Source organism: Drosophila serrata, unplaced genomic scaffold, assembly GCF_035046125.1.
Source record: "Drosophila serrata isolate PLE 108 unplaced genomic scaffold, ASM3504612v1 contig_184, whole genome shotgun sequence".
NCBI lineage: Eukaryota > Metazoa > Arthropoda > Insecta > Diptera > Drosophilidae > Drosophila > Drosophila serrata.
In genome coordinates this window covers 2770958-2790437 of record NW_028257082.1, presented here as the reverse complement: position 1 = coordinate 2790437, position 19480 = coordinate 2770958, and the positions used below count along the sequence as shown (strand labels likewise).

At 41.3% G+C, this 19480-nt stretch overlaps 6 protein-coding genes across 6 annotated transcripts; 3 read left to right on the top strand and 3 right to left on the bottom strand.

The window, feature by feature from the left end:
* Window positions 1-276: 276 nt before the first annotated feature.
* On the bottom strand, window positions 277-2165 carry DMAP1 (DNA methyltransferase 1 associated protein 1). The gene is made up of 5 exons (XM_020951072.2): window positions 1907-2165; window positions 1457-1846; window positions 809-1398; window positions 589-743; window positions 277-517 (listed from the first exon to the last, which is right to left on the bottom strand). Exons 1-5 carry the CDS (start codon window positions 2005-2007, stop codon window positions 452-454), a joined length of 1302 nt encoding a protein of 433 aa, XP_020806731.1. The 5' UTR covers window positions 2008-2165; the 3' UTR covers window positions 277-451.
* A 247-nt stretch (window positions 2166-2412) lies between these two features.
* Polr3K (RNA polymerase III subunit K) lies at window positions 2413-3790 on the top strand. The gene is made up of 2 exons (XM_020951009.2): window positions 2413-2553; window positions 2617-3790. Exons 1-2 carry the CDS (start codon window positions 2413-2415, stop codon window positions 2800-2802), a joined length of 327 nt encoding a protein of 108 aa, XP_020806668.1. The 3' UTR covers window positions 2803-3790.
* Window positions 2802-3790, top strand: Tcs1 (Threonyl-carbamoyl synthesis 1). Its single transcript, XM_020951006.2, has one exon. It carries the CDS (start codon window positions 2802-2804, stop codon window positions 3558-3560), a length of 759 nt encoding a protein of 252 aa, XP_020806665.2. The 3' UTR covers window positions 3561-3790.
* A 3-nt stretch (window positions 3791-3793) lies between these two features.
* Window positions 3794-4668, bottom strand: LOC110182865 (mitochondrial inner membrane protease subunit 2). Its single transcript, XM_020951008.2, has 2 exons — window positions 4427-4668; window positions 3794-4366 (listed from the first exon to the last, which is right to left on the bottom strand). The coding sequence occupies exons 1-2, from the start codon at window positions 4518-4520 to the stop codon at window positions 3951-3953; spliced, it is 510 nt and encodes a 169-aa protein (XP_020806667.1). The 5' UTR covers window positions 4521-4668; the 3' UTR covers window positions 3794-3950.
* On the top strand, window positions 4631-19418 carry rig (gem nuclear organelle associated protein rigor mortis). Its single transcript, XM_020951004.2, has 8 exons — window positions 4631-6511; window positions 14474-14636; window positions 14704-14857; window positions 17160-18067; window positions 18129-18294; window positions 18360-18510; window positions 18572-18829; window positions 18888-19418. Exons 1-8 carry the CDS (start codon window positions 4794-4796, stop codon window positions 19081-19083), a joined length of 3714 nt encoding a protein of 1237 aa, XP_020806663.2. The 5' UTR covers window positions 4631-4793; the 3' UTR covers window positions 19084-19418.
* Window positions 14625-17216, bottom strand: LOC110182863 (cilia- and flagella-associated protein 206). Its single transcript, XM_020951005.2, has 3 exons — window positions 16189-17216; window positions 15683-16032; window positions 14625-15621 (listed from the first exon to the last, which is right to left on the bottom strand). The coding sequence occupies exons 1-3, from the start codon at window positions 16823-16825 to the stop codon at window positions 14878-14880; spliced, it is 1731 nt and encodes a 576-aa protein (XP_020806664.1). The 5' UTR covers window positions 16826-17216; the 3' UTR covers window positions 14625-14877.
* Window positions 19419-19480: the final 62 nt, after the last annotated feature.

Below are 19480 nucleotides of genomic sequence, written 5' to 3'. Positions count from 1 at the left end.
AGGCATCGAATCGAACATATCAGCGCGCTCAGCCCAGTTCGATTCTCTCCTTTTCGGTTCGCCAAAGATCGCATCCCATGGTGTTGTTGCTGCTGCTGCGGCTATGGCTGCTTGCCTAACCCAAATACGAGCCACTAACAGAGCACACGGCTAGCTGGAAAATAAATCACGGCCGAATGGTTGGGAAAAAGTTCTCACACTCGACATGCCAACTGCTGCTTGGCCACCGCTGGCCGTGGGCTATTTGATTTTCACATCGAGTGTGCCGCAAAACAATTTTCTTGTTTATCCATTTATTTCCCCAAGCGGACTGGGAGTAGCGCAAATGCACAAATATGGAATAGTGGAAAACGGGTTACAATGATTAGCACGCCGCACACACTTCGGCGTCTGGAGAATCTCTTTCTTTCTGTCTGTGCAGAGTTAGGGTAAGCGGGCCGCGTTAACTTAATTAATTTGAGCTATTGTCCAGGGCCTCGGTCTTGATCGGCACCAGTGAGGGCGGTATGTTGAGTGTCTGCATCGGGATTATAAAAGGAAAACAGAAATCAAACAACATGCTTGCGGACTTTGTTAGTGGACACCCACCTTGCCCGGACAGGCGGCTTCATACTGATGCTTGAGGCTCTCCATCTCGTAGACGCAGGTGGACAACGCTGTGCGCAACTCGCAAAGGAGTACCATGTCGGAACGCAGCTCGTTGAAGGAGTTGCAAATTTCCTCCGTTGGCGGTGGCGCGGGATCTTCAAAGTACACAGCACAATTAGCATCGCCAGGCGAAAGTCTTTGGCGTTTCGTTACAACTTACCAACTTTGAACTCCTGGATGGCCTGCTCAAGTGCCTTAACCTTTCGCTGACCAATGTTGGCTGGTAACTTCATCTTTTGCGAGCGCAGTGAGACTCCGGAGCCACGCAGGTCGGCAAACTTGATGCCGCTACTGCCAATCTCGATGGCGTTAACCACCGAGTCCACCTTGGAGGGTCGCGGCTGGGGATGGACCTTTTTCTTGTGTAGTTTTTTCTCGTACTTGCGTGTACTGGGCGTGTTGGAGGCGTGCTCATTCTGCTGATCAGCTTGCGAGATGAGCTTCTGGAGATCCTGCGTCTTTCGCTCACGCTCCTTTTTGCGCGCCTCGATTTTCTTCATCTCGTTAATGAGCATTTGCTCCTCTTCCACTTGCTGGCGGTTGCGCTTGAACAGCTTTTCGAGCTGCTCCTTTCGCCGACGCTCGTGCTCGGCGTCATATGTGAATACCTTTTTGTCGCTGGTCTGATTCTTGGCCTTGGACAGCAGAGCCACCACCTCGTAGTAGCGTTCCTTGAGCTCCTCCACTGTCTTGGCGCCATGCTGCTGGTGGTTCCAGCGATCTGCCATCACAATGAAACGGAGGTCAAATCTGGAAAAAGCAGTTCTTATAATTCTTTTGAATATTTTAGGGGCCAAACAGAGCTTACCGCCTTGCCAAGTCGAACAGGTGATCGGTCTGCACTTTGTTCCAGTTGCTGATATTATTCCGCAAGTGGGCATTGTACTCTGTCATGGTGTAGGAGGGGATCTCCACCTGTTTATTGAACCTGGCGAAGGGATAGTCCGTCGAATTGTCGCTAACTCGTTTCCAGTGATGGAAGACGGCGGCATCGTTACGCGCCGGATTGCAGAACGGTGCCCACTCCCACTTGCGCACCTTCTTCATGCCCAGACGCGCCTTTGCCTGCTTGTAGCCGGCGCCGATGCCCAGAGCCGTGTCCGTGGGCAGCAGGGGCGGAGCATCCTTCTTGTCTGTGTAGAGCAGGGCGAACACCTCGCGGTGCATGCCTTCGGGACGTCGCGAAGCGTTCTTGGTTCTGTAAAGAATTACACATTTTAATTGCAACCCTCGCTTCCAAGGAAATTTGTTTGTTTACCGCTCAAAGTTGCGCTTCTTGGTGGCCAGAAAGGAATCCCTCGTCACTTCCGGCGTGTTAGCACGCTCCATGTCCAGGATATCACGCACATCGGCCGACATGTTGATTTACTTATGGGGATTCACTAACTTTAACCGTAAATTCTTGGTATTATTGTTTAATTTTACAATTGTTTTGCAAAAAATCGCGGAATGACAGTTCTACAGCTAGAGGTGCGGCAAAATCGATTCTCAGTGCTACTCGATACTCGATTGTATTCGATCTTATTAGAGAGCAATCGATATTTTTAAAAAATATGTTTATTCTTAGGATTACAAATAAATGGTTATAATTGTGCACCAATCAATTAATTATGATTAAAATATAAATACATATGGAAATATTTTTAAGGCGTTTTCGATATATCGAAAACCAAATCGAATATCGATGGTATTGATGTTGAAACCGTGTTCCCTCCACCTCTATCTAAAACGTGCTCGAAAACTAACCGGTGGTGAACAACAATTATGTTGTTTTTCTGCCCGTCGTGTGGCAATATACTGATTATCGAGGAGGACACCAACAGCCACCGCTTTACCTGCAACACCTGCCCGTACATCTCAAAGATCAAACGAAAGATCTCAACCAAGACCTTTCCACGCCTCAAGGTATGTTCGATGATGCAATTTGGATTGAATTTGTGATCATATCGTTCTGTTCTGTAATTGCAGGAGGTTGACCACGTTCTGGGCGGCAAGGCAGCGTGGGAGAACGTGGACTCGACTGACGCCGAGTGCCCGTCGTGCAGCCACAAGCGGGCGTACTTTATGCAGATCCAGACGCGGTCTGCTGACGAGCCCATGACCACATTCTACAAGTGCTGCAACCACGAGTGCGGTCACAACTGGCGGGACTAATGCGCCACACACAGGCGCTGCTAATCAGTCGCCTCCTAGGGCAACAGGCCCGCCCCAAGTCCACCACAATGCTGCCACAGCCTAAGGAGAAGGCGAAGACCCCTGTGTGCCCAGTAGCAGACGGATCGGCTGTCCAGCTGGCCCGCCACTGTCTGCTTAGTGGCCAGGTAATTGGCCTACCTACAGACACCGTTTACGGCTTAGCCTGCGACGCCAATAACGAGCAGGCCATCCAGCGCCTGTACGAGATCAAGGGCAGGGACGAACATAAGCCGGTAGCCATCTGCGTGCACAACAACTCTGCCCTCCGTCGCTTTGGCCAGGCTGCCCACCTCAGCGACGAGCTGCTAACTCGTTTGCTCCCGGGCCCCCTGACCATCGTGATCGAGCGGACGCCCGCGCTGAGCAATAGGTTCCTCAATCCCAGCACCTCCAAGATCGGTATACGTATTCCAGACTTCCAGTTTATGCGAGACCTGTGCGCCGTGTGGCACGAGCAGCCGCTGGCTCTGACCAGCGCCAACCGGTCCAGTGCGCCCAGCAGTCTGCAAGTGTCTGAGTTCCGGTCGCTCTGGCCCCAATTGGGGGCTGTCTTCGATGCCGGCCAAATTGGTCTTACGGAGGAGCGACGTCTGGCCTCCACGGTGATCGACTTGGCCACTCCGGGCTACTATGAGATAGTTAGAGCAGGAGTGGCCCTAAAGCAAACCGTGGCCGTAATGGAGGAATTCGGCATCCGGTCGAGAAAAATGCTTTAGAATACTAAACATTTTGTTAATTCCCTAAAAAATCATAATTGGAAATAATGTTAAGTTCCATAAACAGTTTATAGTTTTTATAGTTTTAAAATCAATTGCGACGCCAGGACTCGCATTTTAAATATTATTACGTTGATATGAAATAATTATATAATTGTATTCAATTCGCATCTATAGTTCTCCAAAACAATGAATCAAAAGTCAAATAACGAGATGTTAACTAAGCGTTATTCTTTGGATTTTTTACTATAATTTTTAATTTAGAACGTCCTATGTGCCTCGCTTGCGGGAACACAATTATTTATAAAATATATAGCTTGTTTGGTGGCTTTAACACATGTATGTACACAATTGGAACTATCCTCGGTGCAGAGCTGGCTCCTGGTCAGTCTAGTTATAGTAGTTGCCCTTGGCCGCCTGGATAGGCCTCCGTCGGCGCGGCAATTCGTTGTGCAGCAGCTGCCAACGTTCCGGCGGCCAGACAATAGCCACCGCTCGCGCTGACATCAGCCCCATGGCCACCGGCCCAAAGGTATTGCTGTCCATTGAGTGCCCGGTGTGATCGCCTTCCACCCAGCAATGGCCCTCAGGAATTCGCACAATTTCCTGCTTATAGCCCAGCGTGGACACCACATCGCCCTGGAGTCCCACCACCCGCTTAATGATCTTCTGAGCGGGATCCTTGGGGGAGATGAGGGATATTATGTCGCCGCGTTCCAATTGACTGTTGTGCGTGCCCCAGCGCATGAGGAAGACGTAATCCCGTTCATCTGCCACCGGATTCAGCGCCGGCTGCATGGAGATTCCTGTATAAAACGTTCCGTATTTGAATCGGAAACATATGTATATGTAACCCGTGTGCTTACCCTCCACCCTGGCCACATAGCCAACGCAGTCAAGAAACGTGATCCCCAGGGGCAGCCCGTAGAGAAGGGATTTGCCAAAGAAGCGAAATGCCATGTGTCTGTTAGAGCCGTGTCAGCCCTCGACTCTGATTTTGTCCTTTTTACGCAATTTTCGACTTATTTTGTTGATATTTGTTGATTGTTGTTGTTTTGGCCGAGTTTGACATTCGCAGGCACGACGATATAAATATATCGATATGTACAGTATCGGTTTGGAAATCGATTCATAGCCATCGCTGGAAAACTTGCCAAGCTTTTTCTAGACACCAAATGTTAGCGGGAAGAATTGTGTTTATTTCTGTTTTATCTTGGGTTCTGATTCCTCGCCATGAACTCGCAGGTAACGTACCACAATGTGCCCACTCCGCCGTCCAGCCTAGCCCTGGCGGCGGCAGCTCCCGATGGGGGCTTTCTCTACGTCGGTGTGCGGTGTATTAACTACATAGCGGCTCCGCCGGCGTGCAGCAATAAGCAGGTTCAGGTGGCGACCATGTCGACGCGCATCAACATCCTGGCCCTCGACGTGAGTCCTTCGTGGGGCGGCAAGAGCAAGCCGTTCGCCATAGTCGGCGATGACTTGAGCGTGCAGGTCTGGGACTGCCTTCTGGGCGAGGCTGTCATCGGGCACAAGGCGCACCAGCATCAGCAAGAAGCACGCGATGCACGATCAGTCTACCCAACCACCAGCTCCGTGCTGATGAGCTACATGGCCAACGGAAATATACTGTCGATAGATGCCAGCGACCTGGTAATATTTTGCGTGGCTTCAAACACATACTGCCGCCGGCCGACGTTCCTGTCGCCAAAGAACCATCAGCTCACCCAGTTTCGCGCCTCCCCCTACAACAACAACCAATTTGCCGTGGGAACTGCTATGGGGAACGTTCTGATCTGTGACTTGCTTAAGATGGGCGTCGTCTACAAGTTCACTGGCCACAAGGCGCCCATCTGCGGCCTGTCTTGGCAAGAAGTGAATGCTCCCCTGGAGGAGAATCTCAATGAGCTATCGTCGAGAGCTGAGCAGTGGCGCAGTCGCAATGGTAACGAGGAGGAGAAGGCCAAGCCGAAGCCACCACCGCTGCTTAAATCCCGTGCCGCCGAGTCCGACGATATGTTCGACATTTACAACTTTGATCATCTGGAGTGTGAGTTCGGGGCACCCATAGCAGAGCGGCGCAAATCTTCCGAAGACGGTTTTGTGGGCCTGGAGAAGCCAGCCAGTACCGCTGCCCTCGATTACGTAGAAGCCTGCGAGAGCATGAAGGCAGATCTGATGGCGCATAGTCAGGACGATAGTGTTGAGCACGTAGAGGTCACCTTGAACGACTGTGAACCCACGAAGCCCTCTGGGCCACTGAGCGATGCCAGCACCGCCAGCAACCGCCAGGATATCAGCGATTCCACCGAAGGCAGTCTTGAGGTTATTCAATATAGCTCCTCCAGCGACGACGCTGTGATCGTCGATGGAGAGGCGGCAAAGCCCAAGCGCGAAGTGCTGCATCACATCTACCACCAGGCAGAGGTCCATGCCTCAGAGACCCCTCACGCCAAGCCCGAGCCGCCAAGCAATCCCCAAGTGACAGCTACTGGCAGCACGGAAACACTTAGTTCGTCAGTAACCACACGGCCCGACACTCTGCTGGCCTCTATTGATGCGAATGAGGTCATGATGATCTGGAACGCGAACACGGGAGCTCATTCCGGGAAGAACTACAGCAGGAGCAAGGTCACCGGCAAGCTCAGCAACGTCTATTGGCTGAGCAGCGATACCATAGTGACCCTTAGTCGTAGCCAGTTGTTCTTCTGGTCCCTGGAGTTTGACAAAAAGATGTTGCGCTACAAAATCAGCAAAGACCGAGTCCACAGCTGCCAAGAGAAAGATATCTTTACGTTTGCTTGTCTCCCCAATAAGAAAGAGATATGGTTGTGCAAGAACAACCGCCAGATTGTCACTTTAAATCCCCAAACCGGCAAAGTGGGTGCTACCTATGGCACAGTGTCTCTCGGGGTGCGCGCAATGGCAGAGTGTCCGGATGATATGAACAAGTAAGCCCTCCAATATTATACCCTTGAAGAGTATTATCATTTAAGTTAGAAGCTTAAAACGCAGTGAAGGTGTCATTTCCGACCCTATAAATCATATATATTAATAGCTGAGTCGATCTAGCCATGTCCGGTCGAAAAATAAATTTGGAGAATTTTTTCCATTTTTTTTTTTAATGATAAGGGGTTAAAATTGGCAAAAATTGATACAAATTTCAATTTTCTTCTATTAAAAATTATAATTGCAGCTTTGTTAATCTACTAAAAACTAGCATAGAACAGCTTTCCGAATCAAAATTAATGAGTTTTTGGCTTAGTTATGAGTTTTCTACAACTATGATTTTTGGGAAAAATTGTCTGTTTTTATACCTTTTTGCCGGTTTTTATGATTTTAGTCAAAAACTGACAACACCATCAACAAAAGCAGTATGCGGATTTGTTAGTGCAATAAAAACTAGTACAGAAGAGCTTTCCGAATTAAAATGAATGCAATTTTGGCTTAATTATGATGTCCGAAAAACTTTGATTTTGTTAAAAAATGATCTGTTTTTATACCTTTTTGAAGAATATAATTTAAGTCAGAAGCTTGCAACGCAGTGAAGGAGTCGTTTCCGACCCTATAAACCATATATATTCTTGATCAGCATCAACAGCCCAGTCGTTCTGGCCATGTCTGGTCAAAAAATAAATTTTTGACATTTTTCCGAAAATTTAAAATTTTGTAAGGGGTTACATCATTAAAATTGCCAAAATTTGACAAAAAATTGAATTTATTAAATTTGAAAACTGGGTATGCAGCTTTGTTAATCCACTAAAAACTAGCATAGAACAGCTTTCCGAATTAAAATGAATGATTTTTTGGCTTAGGTATGAGTTTTCTAAAACTATGATTTTTGGGAAAAATTGTCTGTTTTTATACCTTTTGGCCGGTTTTTATGATTTTAGTCAAAAACTGACAACAGCATCAACAAAAGCAGTATGCAGATTTGTTAGTGCAATAAAAACTAGCACAAAAGAGCTTTCCGAATTAAAATTAATGCAATTTCGGCTTAATTATGATGTCCGAAAAACTTTGATTTTGTTAAAAAATGATCTGTTTTTATACCTTTTTGAAGAATATAATTTAAGTCAGAAGCTTGCAACGCAGTGAAGGAGTCGTTTCCGACCCTATAAACCATATATATTCTTGATCAGCATCAACAGCCCAGTCGTTCTGGCCATGTCTGGTCAAAAAATAAATTTTTGACATTTTTCCGAAAATTGAAAATTTTGTAAGGGGTTACATCATTAAAATTGCCAAAATTTGACAAAAAATCGAATTTATTAAATTTAAAAACTGGGTATGCAGCTTTGTTAATCCACTAAAAACTAGCATAGAACAGCTTTCCGAATTAAAATGAATGATTTTTTGGCTTAGTTATGAGTTTTCTAAAACTATGAATTTTGGGAAAAATTGTCTGTTTTTATACCTTTTGGCCGGTTTTTATGATTTTAGTCAAAAACTAACAACAGCATCAACAAAAGCAGTATGCAGATTTGTTAGTGCAATAAAAACTAGCACAAAAGAGCTTTCCGAATTAAAATTAATGCAATTTCGGCTTAATTATGATGTCCGAAAAACTTTGATTTTGTTAAAAAATGATCTGTTTTTATACCTTTTTGAAGAATATAATTTAAGTCAGAAGCTTGCAACGCAGTGAAGGAGTCGTTTCCGACCCTATAAACCATATATATTCTTGATCAGCATCAACAGCCCAGTCGTTCTGGCCATGTCTGGTCAAAAAATAAATTTTTGACATTTTTCCGAAAATTGAAAATTTTGTAAGGGGTTACATCATTAAAATTGCCAAAATTTGACAAAAAATCGAATTTATTAAATTTGAAAACTGGGTATGCAGCTTTGTTAATTCACTAAAAACTAGCATAGAACAGCTTTCCGAATTAAAATGAATGATTTTTTGGCTTAGTTATGAGTTTTCTAAAACTATGAATTTTGGGAAAAATTGTCTGTTTTTATACCTTTTGGCCGGTTTTTATGATTTTAGTCAAAAACTGACAACAGCATCAACAAAAGCAGTATGCAGATTTGTTATTAGTGCAATAAAAACTAGCACAAAAGAGCTTTCCGAATTAAAATTAATGCAATTTCATCTTAATTATGATGTCCGAAAACAGCTTTCCGAATTAAAATGAATGATTTTTTGGCTTAGTTATGAGTTTTCTAAAACTATGAATTTTGGGAAAAATTGTCTGTTTTTATACCTTTTGGCCGGTTTTTATGATTTTAGTCAAAAACTAACAACAGCATCAACAAAAGCAGTATGCAGATTTGTTAGTGCAATAAAAACTAGCACAAAAGAGCTTTCCGAATTAAAATTAATGCAATTTCGGCTTAATTATGATGTCCGAAAAACTTTGATTTTGTTAAAAAATGATCTGTTTTTATACCTTTTTGAAGAATATAATTTAAGTCAGAAGCTTGCAACGCAGTGAAGGAGTCGTTTCCGACCCTATAAACCATATATATTCTTGATCAGCATCAACAGCCCAGTCGTTCTGGCCATGTCTGGTCAAAAAATAAATTTTTGACATTTTTCCGAAAATTTAAAATTTTGTAAGGGGTTACATCATTAAAATTGCCAAAATTTGACAAAAAATTGAATTTATTAAATTTGAAAACTGGGTATGCAGCTTTGTTAATCCACTAAAAACTAGCATAGAACAGCTTTCCGAATTAAAATGAATGATTTTTTGGCTTAGGTATGAGTTTTCTAAAACTATGATTTTTGGGAAAAATTGTCTGTTTTTATACCTTTTGGCCGGTTTTTATGATTTTAGTCAAAAACTGACAACAGCATCAACAAAAGCAGTATGCAGATTTGTTAGTGCAATAAAAACTAGCACAAAAGAGCTTTCCGAATTAAAATTAATGCAATTTCGGCTTAATTATGATGTCCGAAAAACTTTGATTTTGTTAAAAAATGATCTGTTTTTATACCTTTTTGAAGAATATAATTTAAGTCAGAAGCTTGCAACGCAGTGAAGGAGTCGTTTCCGACCCTATAAACCATATATATTCTTGATCAGCATCAACAGCCCAGTCGTTCTGGCCATGTCTGGTCAAAAAATAAATTTTTGACATTTTTCCGAAAATTGAAAATTTTGTAAGGGGTTACATCATTAAAATTGCCAAAATTTGACAAAAAATCGAATTTATTAAATTTGAAAACTGGGTATGCAGCTTTGTTAATTCACTAAAAACTAGCATAGAACAGCTTTCCGAATTAAAATGAATGATTTTTTGGCTTAGTTATGAGTTTTCTAAAACTATGAATTTTGGGAAAAATTGTCTGTTTTTATACCTTTTGGCCGGTTTTTATGATTTTAGTCAAAAACTAACAACAGCATCAACAAAAGCAGTATGCAGATTTGTTAGTGCAATAAAAACTAGCACAAAAGAGCTTTCCGAATTAAAATTAATGCAATTTCGGCTTAATTATGATGTCCGAAAAACTTTGATTTTGTTAAAAAATGATCTGTTTTTATACCTTTTTGAAGAATATAATTTAAGTCAGAAGCTTGCAACGCAGTGAAGGAGTCGTTTCCGACCCTATAAACCATATATATTCTTGATCAGCATCAACAGCCCAGTCGTTCTGGCCATGTCTGGTCAAAAAATAAATTTTTGACATTTTTCCGAAAATTGAAAATTTTGTAAGGGGTTACATCATTAAAATTGCCAAAATTTGACAAAAAATCGAATTTATTAAATTTAAAAACTGGGTATGCAGCTTTGTTAATCCACTAAAAACTAGCATAGAACAGCTTTCCGAATTAAAATGAATGATTTTTTGGCTTAGGTATGAGTTTTCTAAAACTATGATTTTTGGGAAAAATTGTCTGTTTTTATACCTTTTGGCCGGTTTTTATGATTTTAGTCAAAAACTGACAACAGCATCAACAAAAGCAGTATGCAGATTTGTTAGTGCAATAAAAACTAGCACAAAAGAGCTTTCCGAATTAAAATTAATGCAATTTCGGCTTAATTATGATGTCCGAAAAACTTTGATTTTGTTAAAAAATGATCTGTTTTTATACCTTTTTGAAGAATATAATTTAAGTCAGAAGCTTGCAACGCAGTGAAGGAGTCGTTTCCGACCCTATAAACCATATATATTCTTGATCAGCATCAACAGCCCAGTCGTTCTGGCCATGTCTGGTCAAAAAATAAATTTTTGACATTTTTCCGAAAATTGAAAATTTTGTAAGGAGTTACATCATTAAAATTGCCAAAATTTGACAAAAAATCGAATTTATTAAATTTAAAAACTGGGTATGCAGCTTTGTTAATCCACTAAAAACTAGCATAGAACAGCTTTCCGAATTAAATGAATGATTTTTTGGCTTAGGTATGAGTTTTCTAAAACTATGATTTTTGGGAAAAATTGTCTGTTTTTATACCTTTTGGCCGGTTTTTATGATTTTAGTCAAAAACTGACAACAGCATCAACAAAAGCAGTATGCAGATTTGTTAGTGCAATAAAAACTAGCACAAAAGAGCTTTCCGAATTAAAATTAATGCAATTTCGGCTTAATTATGATGTCCGAAAAACTTTGATTTTGTTAAAAAATGATCTGTTTTTATACCTTTTTGAAGAATATAATTTAAGTCAGAAGCTTGCAACGCAGTGAAGGAGTCGTTTCCGACCCTATAAACCATATATATTCTTGATCAGCATCAACAGCCCAGTCGTTCTGGCCATGTCTGGTCAAAAAATAAATTTTTGACATTTTTCCGAAAATTGAAAATTTTGTAAGGGGTTACATCATTAAAATTGCCAAAATTTGACAAAAAATCGAATTTATTAAATTTAAAAACTGGGTATGCAGCTTTGTTAATCCACTAAAAACTAGCATAGAACAGCTTTCCGAATTAAAATGAATGATTTTTTGGCTTAGGTATGAGTTTTCTAAAACTATGATTTTTGGGAAAAATTGTCTGTTTTTATACCTTTTGGCCGGTTTTTATGATTTTAGTCAAAAACTGACAACAGCATCAACAAAAGCAGTATGCAGATTTGTTAGTGCAATAAAAACTAGCACAAAAGAGCTTTCCGAATTAAAATTAATGCAATTTCGGCTTAATTATGATGTCCGAAAAACTTTGATTTTGTTAAAAAATGATCTGTTTTTATACCTTTTTGAAGAATATAATTTAAGTCAGAAGCTTGCAACGCAGTGAAGGAGTCGTTTCCGACCCTATAAACCATATATATTCTTGATCAGCATCAACAGCCCAGTCGTTCTGGCCATGTCTGGTCAAAAAATAAATTTTTGACATTTTTCCGAAAATTGAAAATTTTGTAAGGGGTTACATCATTAAAATTGCCAAAATTTGACAAAAAATCGAATTTATTAAATTTGAAAACTGGGTATGCAGCTTTGTTAATTCACTAAAAACTAGCATAGAACAGCTTTCCGAATTAAAATGAATGATTTTTTGGCTTAGTTATGAGTTTTCTAAAACTATGAATTTTGGGAAAAATTGTCTGTTTTTATACCTTTTGGCCGGTTTTTATGATTTTAGTCAAAAACTAACAATAGCATCAACAAAAGCAGTATGCAGATTTGTTAGTGCAATAAAAACTAGCACAAAAGAGCTTTCCGAATTAAAATTAATGCAATTTCGGCTTAATTATGATGTCCGAAAAACTTTGATTTTGTTAAAAAATGATCTGTTTTTATACCTTTTTGAAGAATATAATTTAAGTCAGAAGCTTGCAACGCAGTGAAGGAGTCGTTTCCGACCCTATAAACCATATATATTCTTGATCAGCATCAACAGCCCAGTCGTTCTGGCCATGTCTGGTCAAAAAATAAATTTTTGACATTTTTCCGAAAATTGAAAATTTTGTAAGGGGTTACATCATTAAAATTGCCAAAATTTGACAAAAAATCGAATTTATGAACTTTGAAAACTGGGTATGCAGCTTTGTTAATTCACTAAAAACTAGCATAGAACAGCTTTCCGAATTAAAATGAATGATTTTTTGGCTTAGTTATGAGTTTTCTAAAACTATGAATTTTGGGAAAAATTGTCTGTTTTTATACCTTTTGGCCGGTTTTTATGATTTTAGTCAAAAACTGACAACAGCATCAACAAAAGCAGTATGCAGATTTGTTATTAGTGCAATAAAAACTAGCACAAAAGAGCTTTCCGAATTAAAATTAATGCAATTTCGGCTTAATTATGATGTCCGAAAAACTTTGATTTTGTTAAAAAATGATCTGTTTTTATACCTTTTTGAAGAATATAATTTAAGTCAGAAGCTTGCAACGCAGTGAAGGAGTCGTTTCCGACCCTATAAACCATATATATTCTTGATCAGCATCAACAGCCCAGTCGTTCTGGCCATGTCTGGTCAAAAAATACATTTTTGACATTTTTCCGAAAATTGAAAATTTTGTAAGGGGTTACATCATTAAAATTGCCAAAATTTGACAAAAAATTGAATTTATTAAATTTGAAAACTGGGTATGCAGCTTTGTTAATCCACTAAAAACTAGCATAAAACAGCTTTCCGAATTAAAATGAATGATTTTTTGGCTTAGTTATGAGTTTTCTAAAACTATGATTTTTGGGAAAAATTGTCTGTTTTTATACCTTTTGGCCGGTTTTTATGATTTTAGTCAAAAACTGACAACAGCATCAACAAAAGCAGTATGCAGATTTGTTAGTGCAATAAAAACTAGCACAAAAGAGCTTTCCGAATTAAAATTAATGCAATTTCGGCCTAATTATGATGTCCGAAAAACTTTGATTTTGTTAAAAAATGATCTGTTTTTATACCTTTTTGAAGAATATAATTTAAGTCAGAAGCTTGCAACGCAGTGAAGGAGTCGTTTCCGACCCTATAAACCATATATATTCTTGATCAGCATCAACAGCCCAGTCGTTCTGGCCATGTCTGGTCAAAAAATACATTTTTGACATTTTTCCGAAAATTGAAAATTTTGTAAGGGGTTACATCATTAAAATTGCCAAAATTTGACAAAAAATCGAATTTATTAAATTTGAAAACTGGGTATGCAGCTTTGTTAATCCACTAAAAACTAGCATAGAACAGCTTTCCGAATTAAAATGAATGATTTTTTGGCTTAGTTATGAGTTTTCTACAACTATGATTTTTGGGAAAAATTGTCTGTTTTTATACCTTTTTGCCGGTTTTTATGATTTTAGTCAAAAACTGACAACAGCATCAACAAAAGCAGTATGCAGATTTGTTAGTGCAATAAAAACTAGCACAGAAGAGCTTTCCGAATTAAAATTAATGCAATTTCGGCCTAATTATGATGTCCGAAAAACTTTGATTTTGTTAAAAAATGATCTGTTTTTATACCTTTTTGAAGAATATAATTTAAGTCAGAAGCTTGCAACGCAGTGAAGGAGTCGCTTCCGACCCTATAAACCATATATATTCTTGATCAGCATCAACAGCCCAGTCGTTCTGGCCATGTCTGGTCAAAAAATAAATTTTTGACATTTTTCCGAAAATTGAAAATTTTGTAAGGGGTTACATCATTAAAATTGCCAAAATTTGACAAAAAATTGAATTTATTAAATTTGAAAACTGGGTATGCAGCTTTGTTAATCCACTAAAAACTAGCATAAAACAGCTTTCCGAATTAAAATGAATGATTTTTTGGCTTAGTTATGAGTTTTCTACAACTATGATTTTTGGGAAAAATTGTCTGTTTTTATACCTTATTGCTGGTTTGTATAATTTTATTCGGAAACTTATAACAGCATCAACAAACGCAGTATGCAGATTTGTTAGTGCTATAAAAACTGGTACAGAAAAGTTTTCCGAATCAAAATTATTGCTATTTTGGCTTAATTATGATGTGTGAAAACTTGTCCTTGTTTTTAATTCTTTTCTAAAACTAGTTATCTTTTTCGTGTAGGATCGCCTTGGGATGCTCCGACCGCCGCATTGCCATCTTTGACATTTCCAAGCTCTCTACCAGCTGCCTTCCCATCGATAGCGTGTTTGTCAACAGTAATGTGTACACCCTGGCCTGGAGTCCCGACTGTTTGCAACTGGCCTTTGGCACCTTTGATGGAACCGTAAGCTTCTTTATTAACTACAAGTACCTCACAGTCTAACCAAATATAAATCAAACGCGAAAAATAGGTGGGCATCATTAATGTGGAATCCATGAAGATTAAGACCGTTCTGAAGACGTCGCAAAAGAAGGAAGTATATTCCCTGGTCTGGCAGGACCACTACATCTACTTTATCGTGAATCGTCAGCTCGGCGTCTTCGACTTGGACAAATCAAATGGTGGTAAGTTTGAATCCTATTCATCACATGTGCTGTCGAGCGTTGTAGGCTTGATTCTGGGCGTTTCGCTGCCCGTAGCTGACCTTGGTCTGCGTGTCGTGGGTCTGCCGCTTGCGGATGTTGGCCAAGTGAATGGTCTCCCTATGGTAGTCCCATGCATTCCACGTGACATTGATCCAGTTGGATGGCGACAGGTCGTTAGTGATGACCATTTCCGTTTGACCATTGAAATCACTATGTTTTGGAGGCTCGACGATCAGGTCCTGTATCTCCTGGGCAATGAGATCATCATCCAGCTTGAAAAGCAGCGCTAGGTTGGCACTGTTGAAAATAACCTTCCGAAGTGCGGCGATGAATGGTTCGAAACGAAGCTCAGCAAACCTAGTGAATTTCAGTTCCCGAAAGCCAAATGTTATATCCACATTGGAGCACAGTTTCCTGGTCACCTGTGCCGGCAGCAACAAGCCATTGGTTACAGTCAGAGCTAAAGAGCAGAACTCCTTTATGTCCGCCTTGGCCAGGTTGCAAAAGTTTCCATCGGTGTGTAGTTCCTTTACGGCCTCCATTCTCTCCTCAAAAGCGCATATCTTTGGCTTTTTAATGCGCTTATTGAGAGCTTGCAATTCGGCAATGGTATCCTTGGCCGCGGTCGTAAAATCTTCGACAACCAGCGCCTCCACCTGCTCCCTCAGTTTGTTCAACTCGACAATGTGGCAAAAATAGTTGTTGAGATTGCCCCACACCTGGGACAAGTACACAAAGTGCGGCTAAGGAATGGGATTAAAGGTTAAAGATTAAAGCGAATTATACAAAATATAGTTCACTTACGAAGATCAGCTCTGAATCAATGGCGGTGCGCATGGAGAGTGCGTCATTTATCTTGGCCACCACGCAGTTGTAGCGCTTCTGCTCCACCTCGATCAGGTACATAGTGCTCTGGAAGCTCTCGTGCAGCGTGGTCAGGCAACGATGCAGCATGAAAAAGGTCAAGGTGAACTGATTCAGACGATCCATGTGTTCCAATGGCACTCGGTAGGTGAGGGTCTCGTCCTTGTGATCAATATGAATCAGCTCAGCGACGGCCGTTTGGCACATGGTACGCATGTCGACTGAATGCTTCAAACTGGCTGTGAAGGCGGCATCTGTGTTCTTTAGGGCCATTGCAAGATCATCAACCACTAAAATATATTAATTATTAGTTCATTGTTTATCGCTTTAAGTGGAAGGATGCAAGCCCAAGTCTTGAATAGTTTCCAAGATAAGGGTGTTTATACAGAGGGACAGACGGGAATTCCCAAAGCAAAGACCAAATAATACCATTACCATTAACTTACCACTTCTCACATTCTCCCGATCCCCATCTGGGCCATCGTTGTTGTAGATCACGATGCCACCCACCGTAGCTGCCAATCGCTGCAAGTACTCCAGTCGATGGTATTTCTTCTTCAACACATAGTTCTGCAAATCACTTCGGCCGATGACGCTGTTCAGGGCCTGAGCCGTAAGCTTGAGCAGGACATGATTCTTGGGCGAGCCCAAGTTATAGCAGGCCACGATGAAAACCTGCATCTTGGCGAAGAGCTGATCCAGCTGCAATTTGCTGCAGGTTTCCGGATACTGAAGAATATCATTTATGAGCAGCTCCAGCTCCCTCTGAAACTTATCCTCATATTGCTTTTTCACATACTGCAAATCGATGGCCTGGCCCTTTTTCATCACCCACGCCATCTTCATATTCGCCATGGTGGAATCCTTGGGATCTACGTAGCCATCTACAATGCGATTCTCAAACGTGCTAATGACACAGGCTGTGGGCTTCTCCAGGTCTGATTTAAGCAGACCCCGACGTGAATCTCTGGCCAGCAGGTGCACTGCGAAGACGATGAACTCCTCGCCCACATCCAGGTCCAGTTGCTGAAAACGCTTCATAATGCGATGGCTAATGTCCACCAGTGTCCTGTGTCTCGGCATTTTAACAATTTGTTAGCAAAAAACGGACAAATAATTTATTTCAGGGGCAAACACGACTGTAAAAGCTATGGTACTGACTGATTTGTTATTTTTGGTTGCCGCTGGTTACCAATTACTAACCTACGTGAGAGCTTTCCTCTTTGTAAAATGCAAGGTCAACGTTGGTGCGCTCATTGGGTTAATCATTTAGGTCCACAATTGAAATTGTCCCACAATTAGTTTTAAAACTAAATTAAAAGACAATGGGCTCTGTATTTCAAGATCTTTGTACTTTTATAAGCTTAATTAATTCTAGTTTTTAACGTGGATTCCTTTTATTTAATTGCTTTAACAGATCCTTATATGCTAAGCCACATCTCTCGGCCAAGCTACCTCAGCGTTCGTGGATCGTTTCTTTTTGTTGGCACTGATGATGGTATGTTGCAGCTCCATGAACGCATCGGTGGATCCGGCCAGGCCTGGACTCCGTTTATTCGTCAATCGGCCTTGCTGTCACGTTATGTGTGCGATATTGTCTGGAATCCCGTGGACAATAATAAATTCGCAGTGGCCGGCAATGACAAATTTATATACATAATGAAGTTCCAACCGGAGGACCGCAACTGGACAACTCAGCACACTTTCACGGCAAAGACAGACAAAGCGTCTGTAACTTCTCTGCGTTGGAGTCACAGCAAAATCAACATCCTGCTCTCCTTCCACATCGAAGGCAAGGTGTATATGTGGAACACAAATGAGCCAGAGAAACCACCGCTAACCATCACATACCACTGCCCCATGTGGTGCGGCATGTTCTTTCCCTCCAACGAGAACATCATCATGTGTTCGGGAAAGGCGATCTCTTTGGAACTGATTGACATCAAAAGTGCTTTGGCCGAAAATGAAATAACCATTTGCTCCAAGGTGGATGCGTTGCTTAAGGTTAAGTGGGCCTCCAAGTCCCTAAATATGCCTTATGCTCCGGTTCTTACCAGGACGGAAAAGAAGCGACAGCGGCGAAATCAACGCAGAGAGGAAGTTAGAAAGGAAGCTGTAGCGTTCAACAAGGAGACGGAGATGGCTAAGGAAACAGATGCACCAGCAAAGGAAAATCCAACTACGGATTCACCAGACCATGAGACTCCTGTGGAAGACATGATGAAATCCCTCAGCCTGGACAAAAAGCAGAATGTGACTACAACAAAGGAGTGCTTGAAGTGCAAGGAATTGGAGTCTAATAACCCGCCTGAAAGTTTGCTTATTGTAAGTTTAGAGTGGGAACCACTGCATTGTGAGATAAGATTAATAATTTATTAACCCACAGCATTCCCGCACCTGTCTCTACCTCGCCGGAAAGGAACTCAACAAGAGCGCCCTTGAGAAGCTAGCCATTGTGCTGACCGAGGATGCGGCTAAGATCGACAAATCAGTGCTTATGTCCAAGCTATTTAGTACCAAAGTGACGGCCAAAAAGCTTATTTCCATAGAATGTAAGTTGAATTTATAGAAATGACTTCCTTCTTTAATTCTACGGTCTTTTGAAAACATATTTCAGTGAACAACCTCAAGCAGTCAAACACGAAGGACATAGCTCCCCTTTCCCTATTCATATCCACGTTCAAGCTGCGTGAGGAACTGGAGGAACATATGGCCAACAAGACGCTCACGGAGTGGCATCTATCCGTAGCTCCTTCGGTGTCATTTGCGTAAGTTCTTAACTCTTAATATCCGATCGCTGCATTCACTAGTTACGCTATCTATTTCCAGACTCTGGCAAGACTGCTGCCGCGTCTATGCCAAGCAGATGGAGGAAAAGGGCTACATAATGCACGCAGCCACGTACCTCCTTAGCCTGGGATTGCAGAAGGAAGCCATCGAGCTATTCCTGGCCAATGAGTATTATAAGGAGGCCCTAGTGCATGCCCGAATTTGCTTGCCAGCCACAGATCCGATAATAAAAACCATTATTAACCGTTGGCTAGAACAACTGGAGGGGACAGGAAACTACGCAGCAGCGGCCCTAATGTAAGTGAAATTTATGCTTCATAGTTAAAGCAAAGGCTAAAAAAATCCCCTTCCTCAGATGCGTGCTGGACAACGAGATGCTGCGTGGCTACACCTTTCTTAGGAAGTTCCGAAACTGCACACCCGAGATTGCCGATTTAATGGAACAGATTAAACGCATTGGACAGCTTGGCGTAGTGCTGGACAACTGCGCTCCCGCTGAACAGCCTGAACATAATGGAGCTGCTGCAGCCGCTGTCGAGGAGGAAGCATAATTGAAATGTTTTTGTCAAAAATTAGTTTTACACGCATTTGAAATTGCCCAAAAACAATCCTGAAGCTATTAGCTATTAGCTAGGCATTTAAAGGCCATGGAACCTAACTGATTTTGTTACTCTTAGATAGCTAGAGACTGAGTGGAATTGAATCCAATTTATGTTGTCATTTGAATTCCATATATTAATTTAATTAACCCTAAAGAAATGGGGAAACAAACGAAAGAATTACACACATAGATACACACATATATCAGTGGCACAATAGCTAGTAAAGAAACAACACTCACAAATTGAATTTTGAATAAACAAAAACGAGATAAAGAGAAAAGAAACCCCGGTGAGCTTTAATTAGAACAAGCAGCTGCTGCCGCAGCGGCCAAAACCATTTGTTATC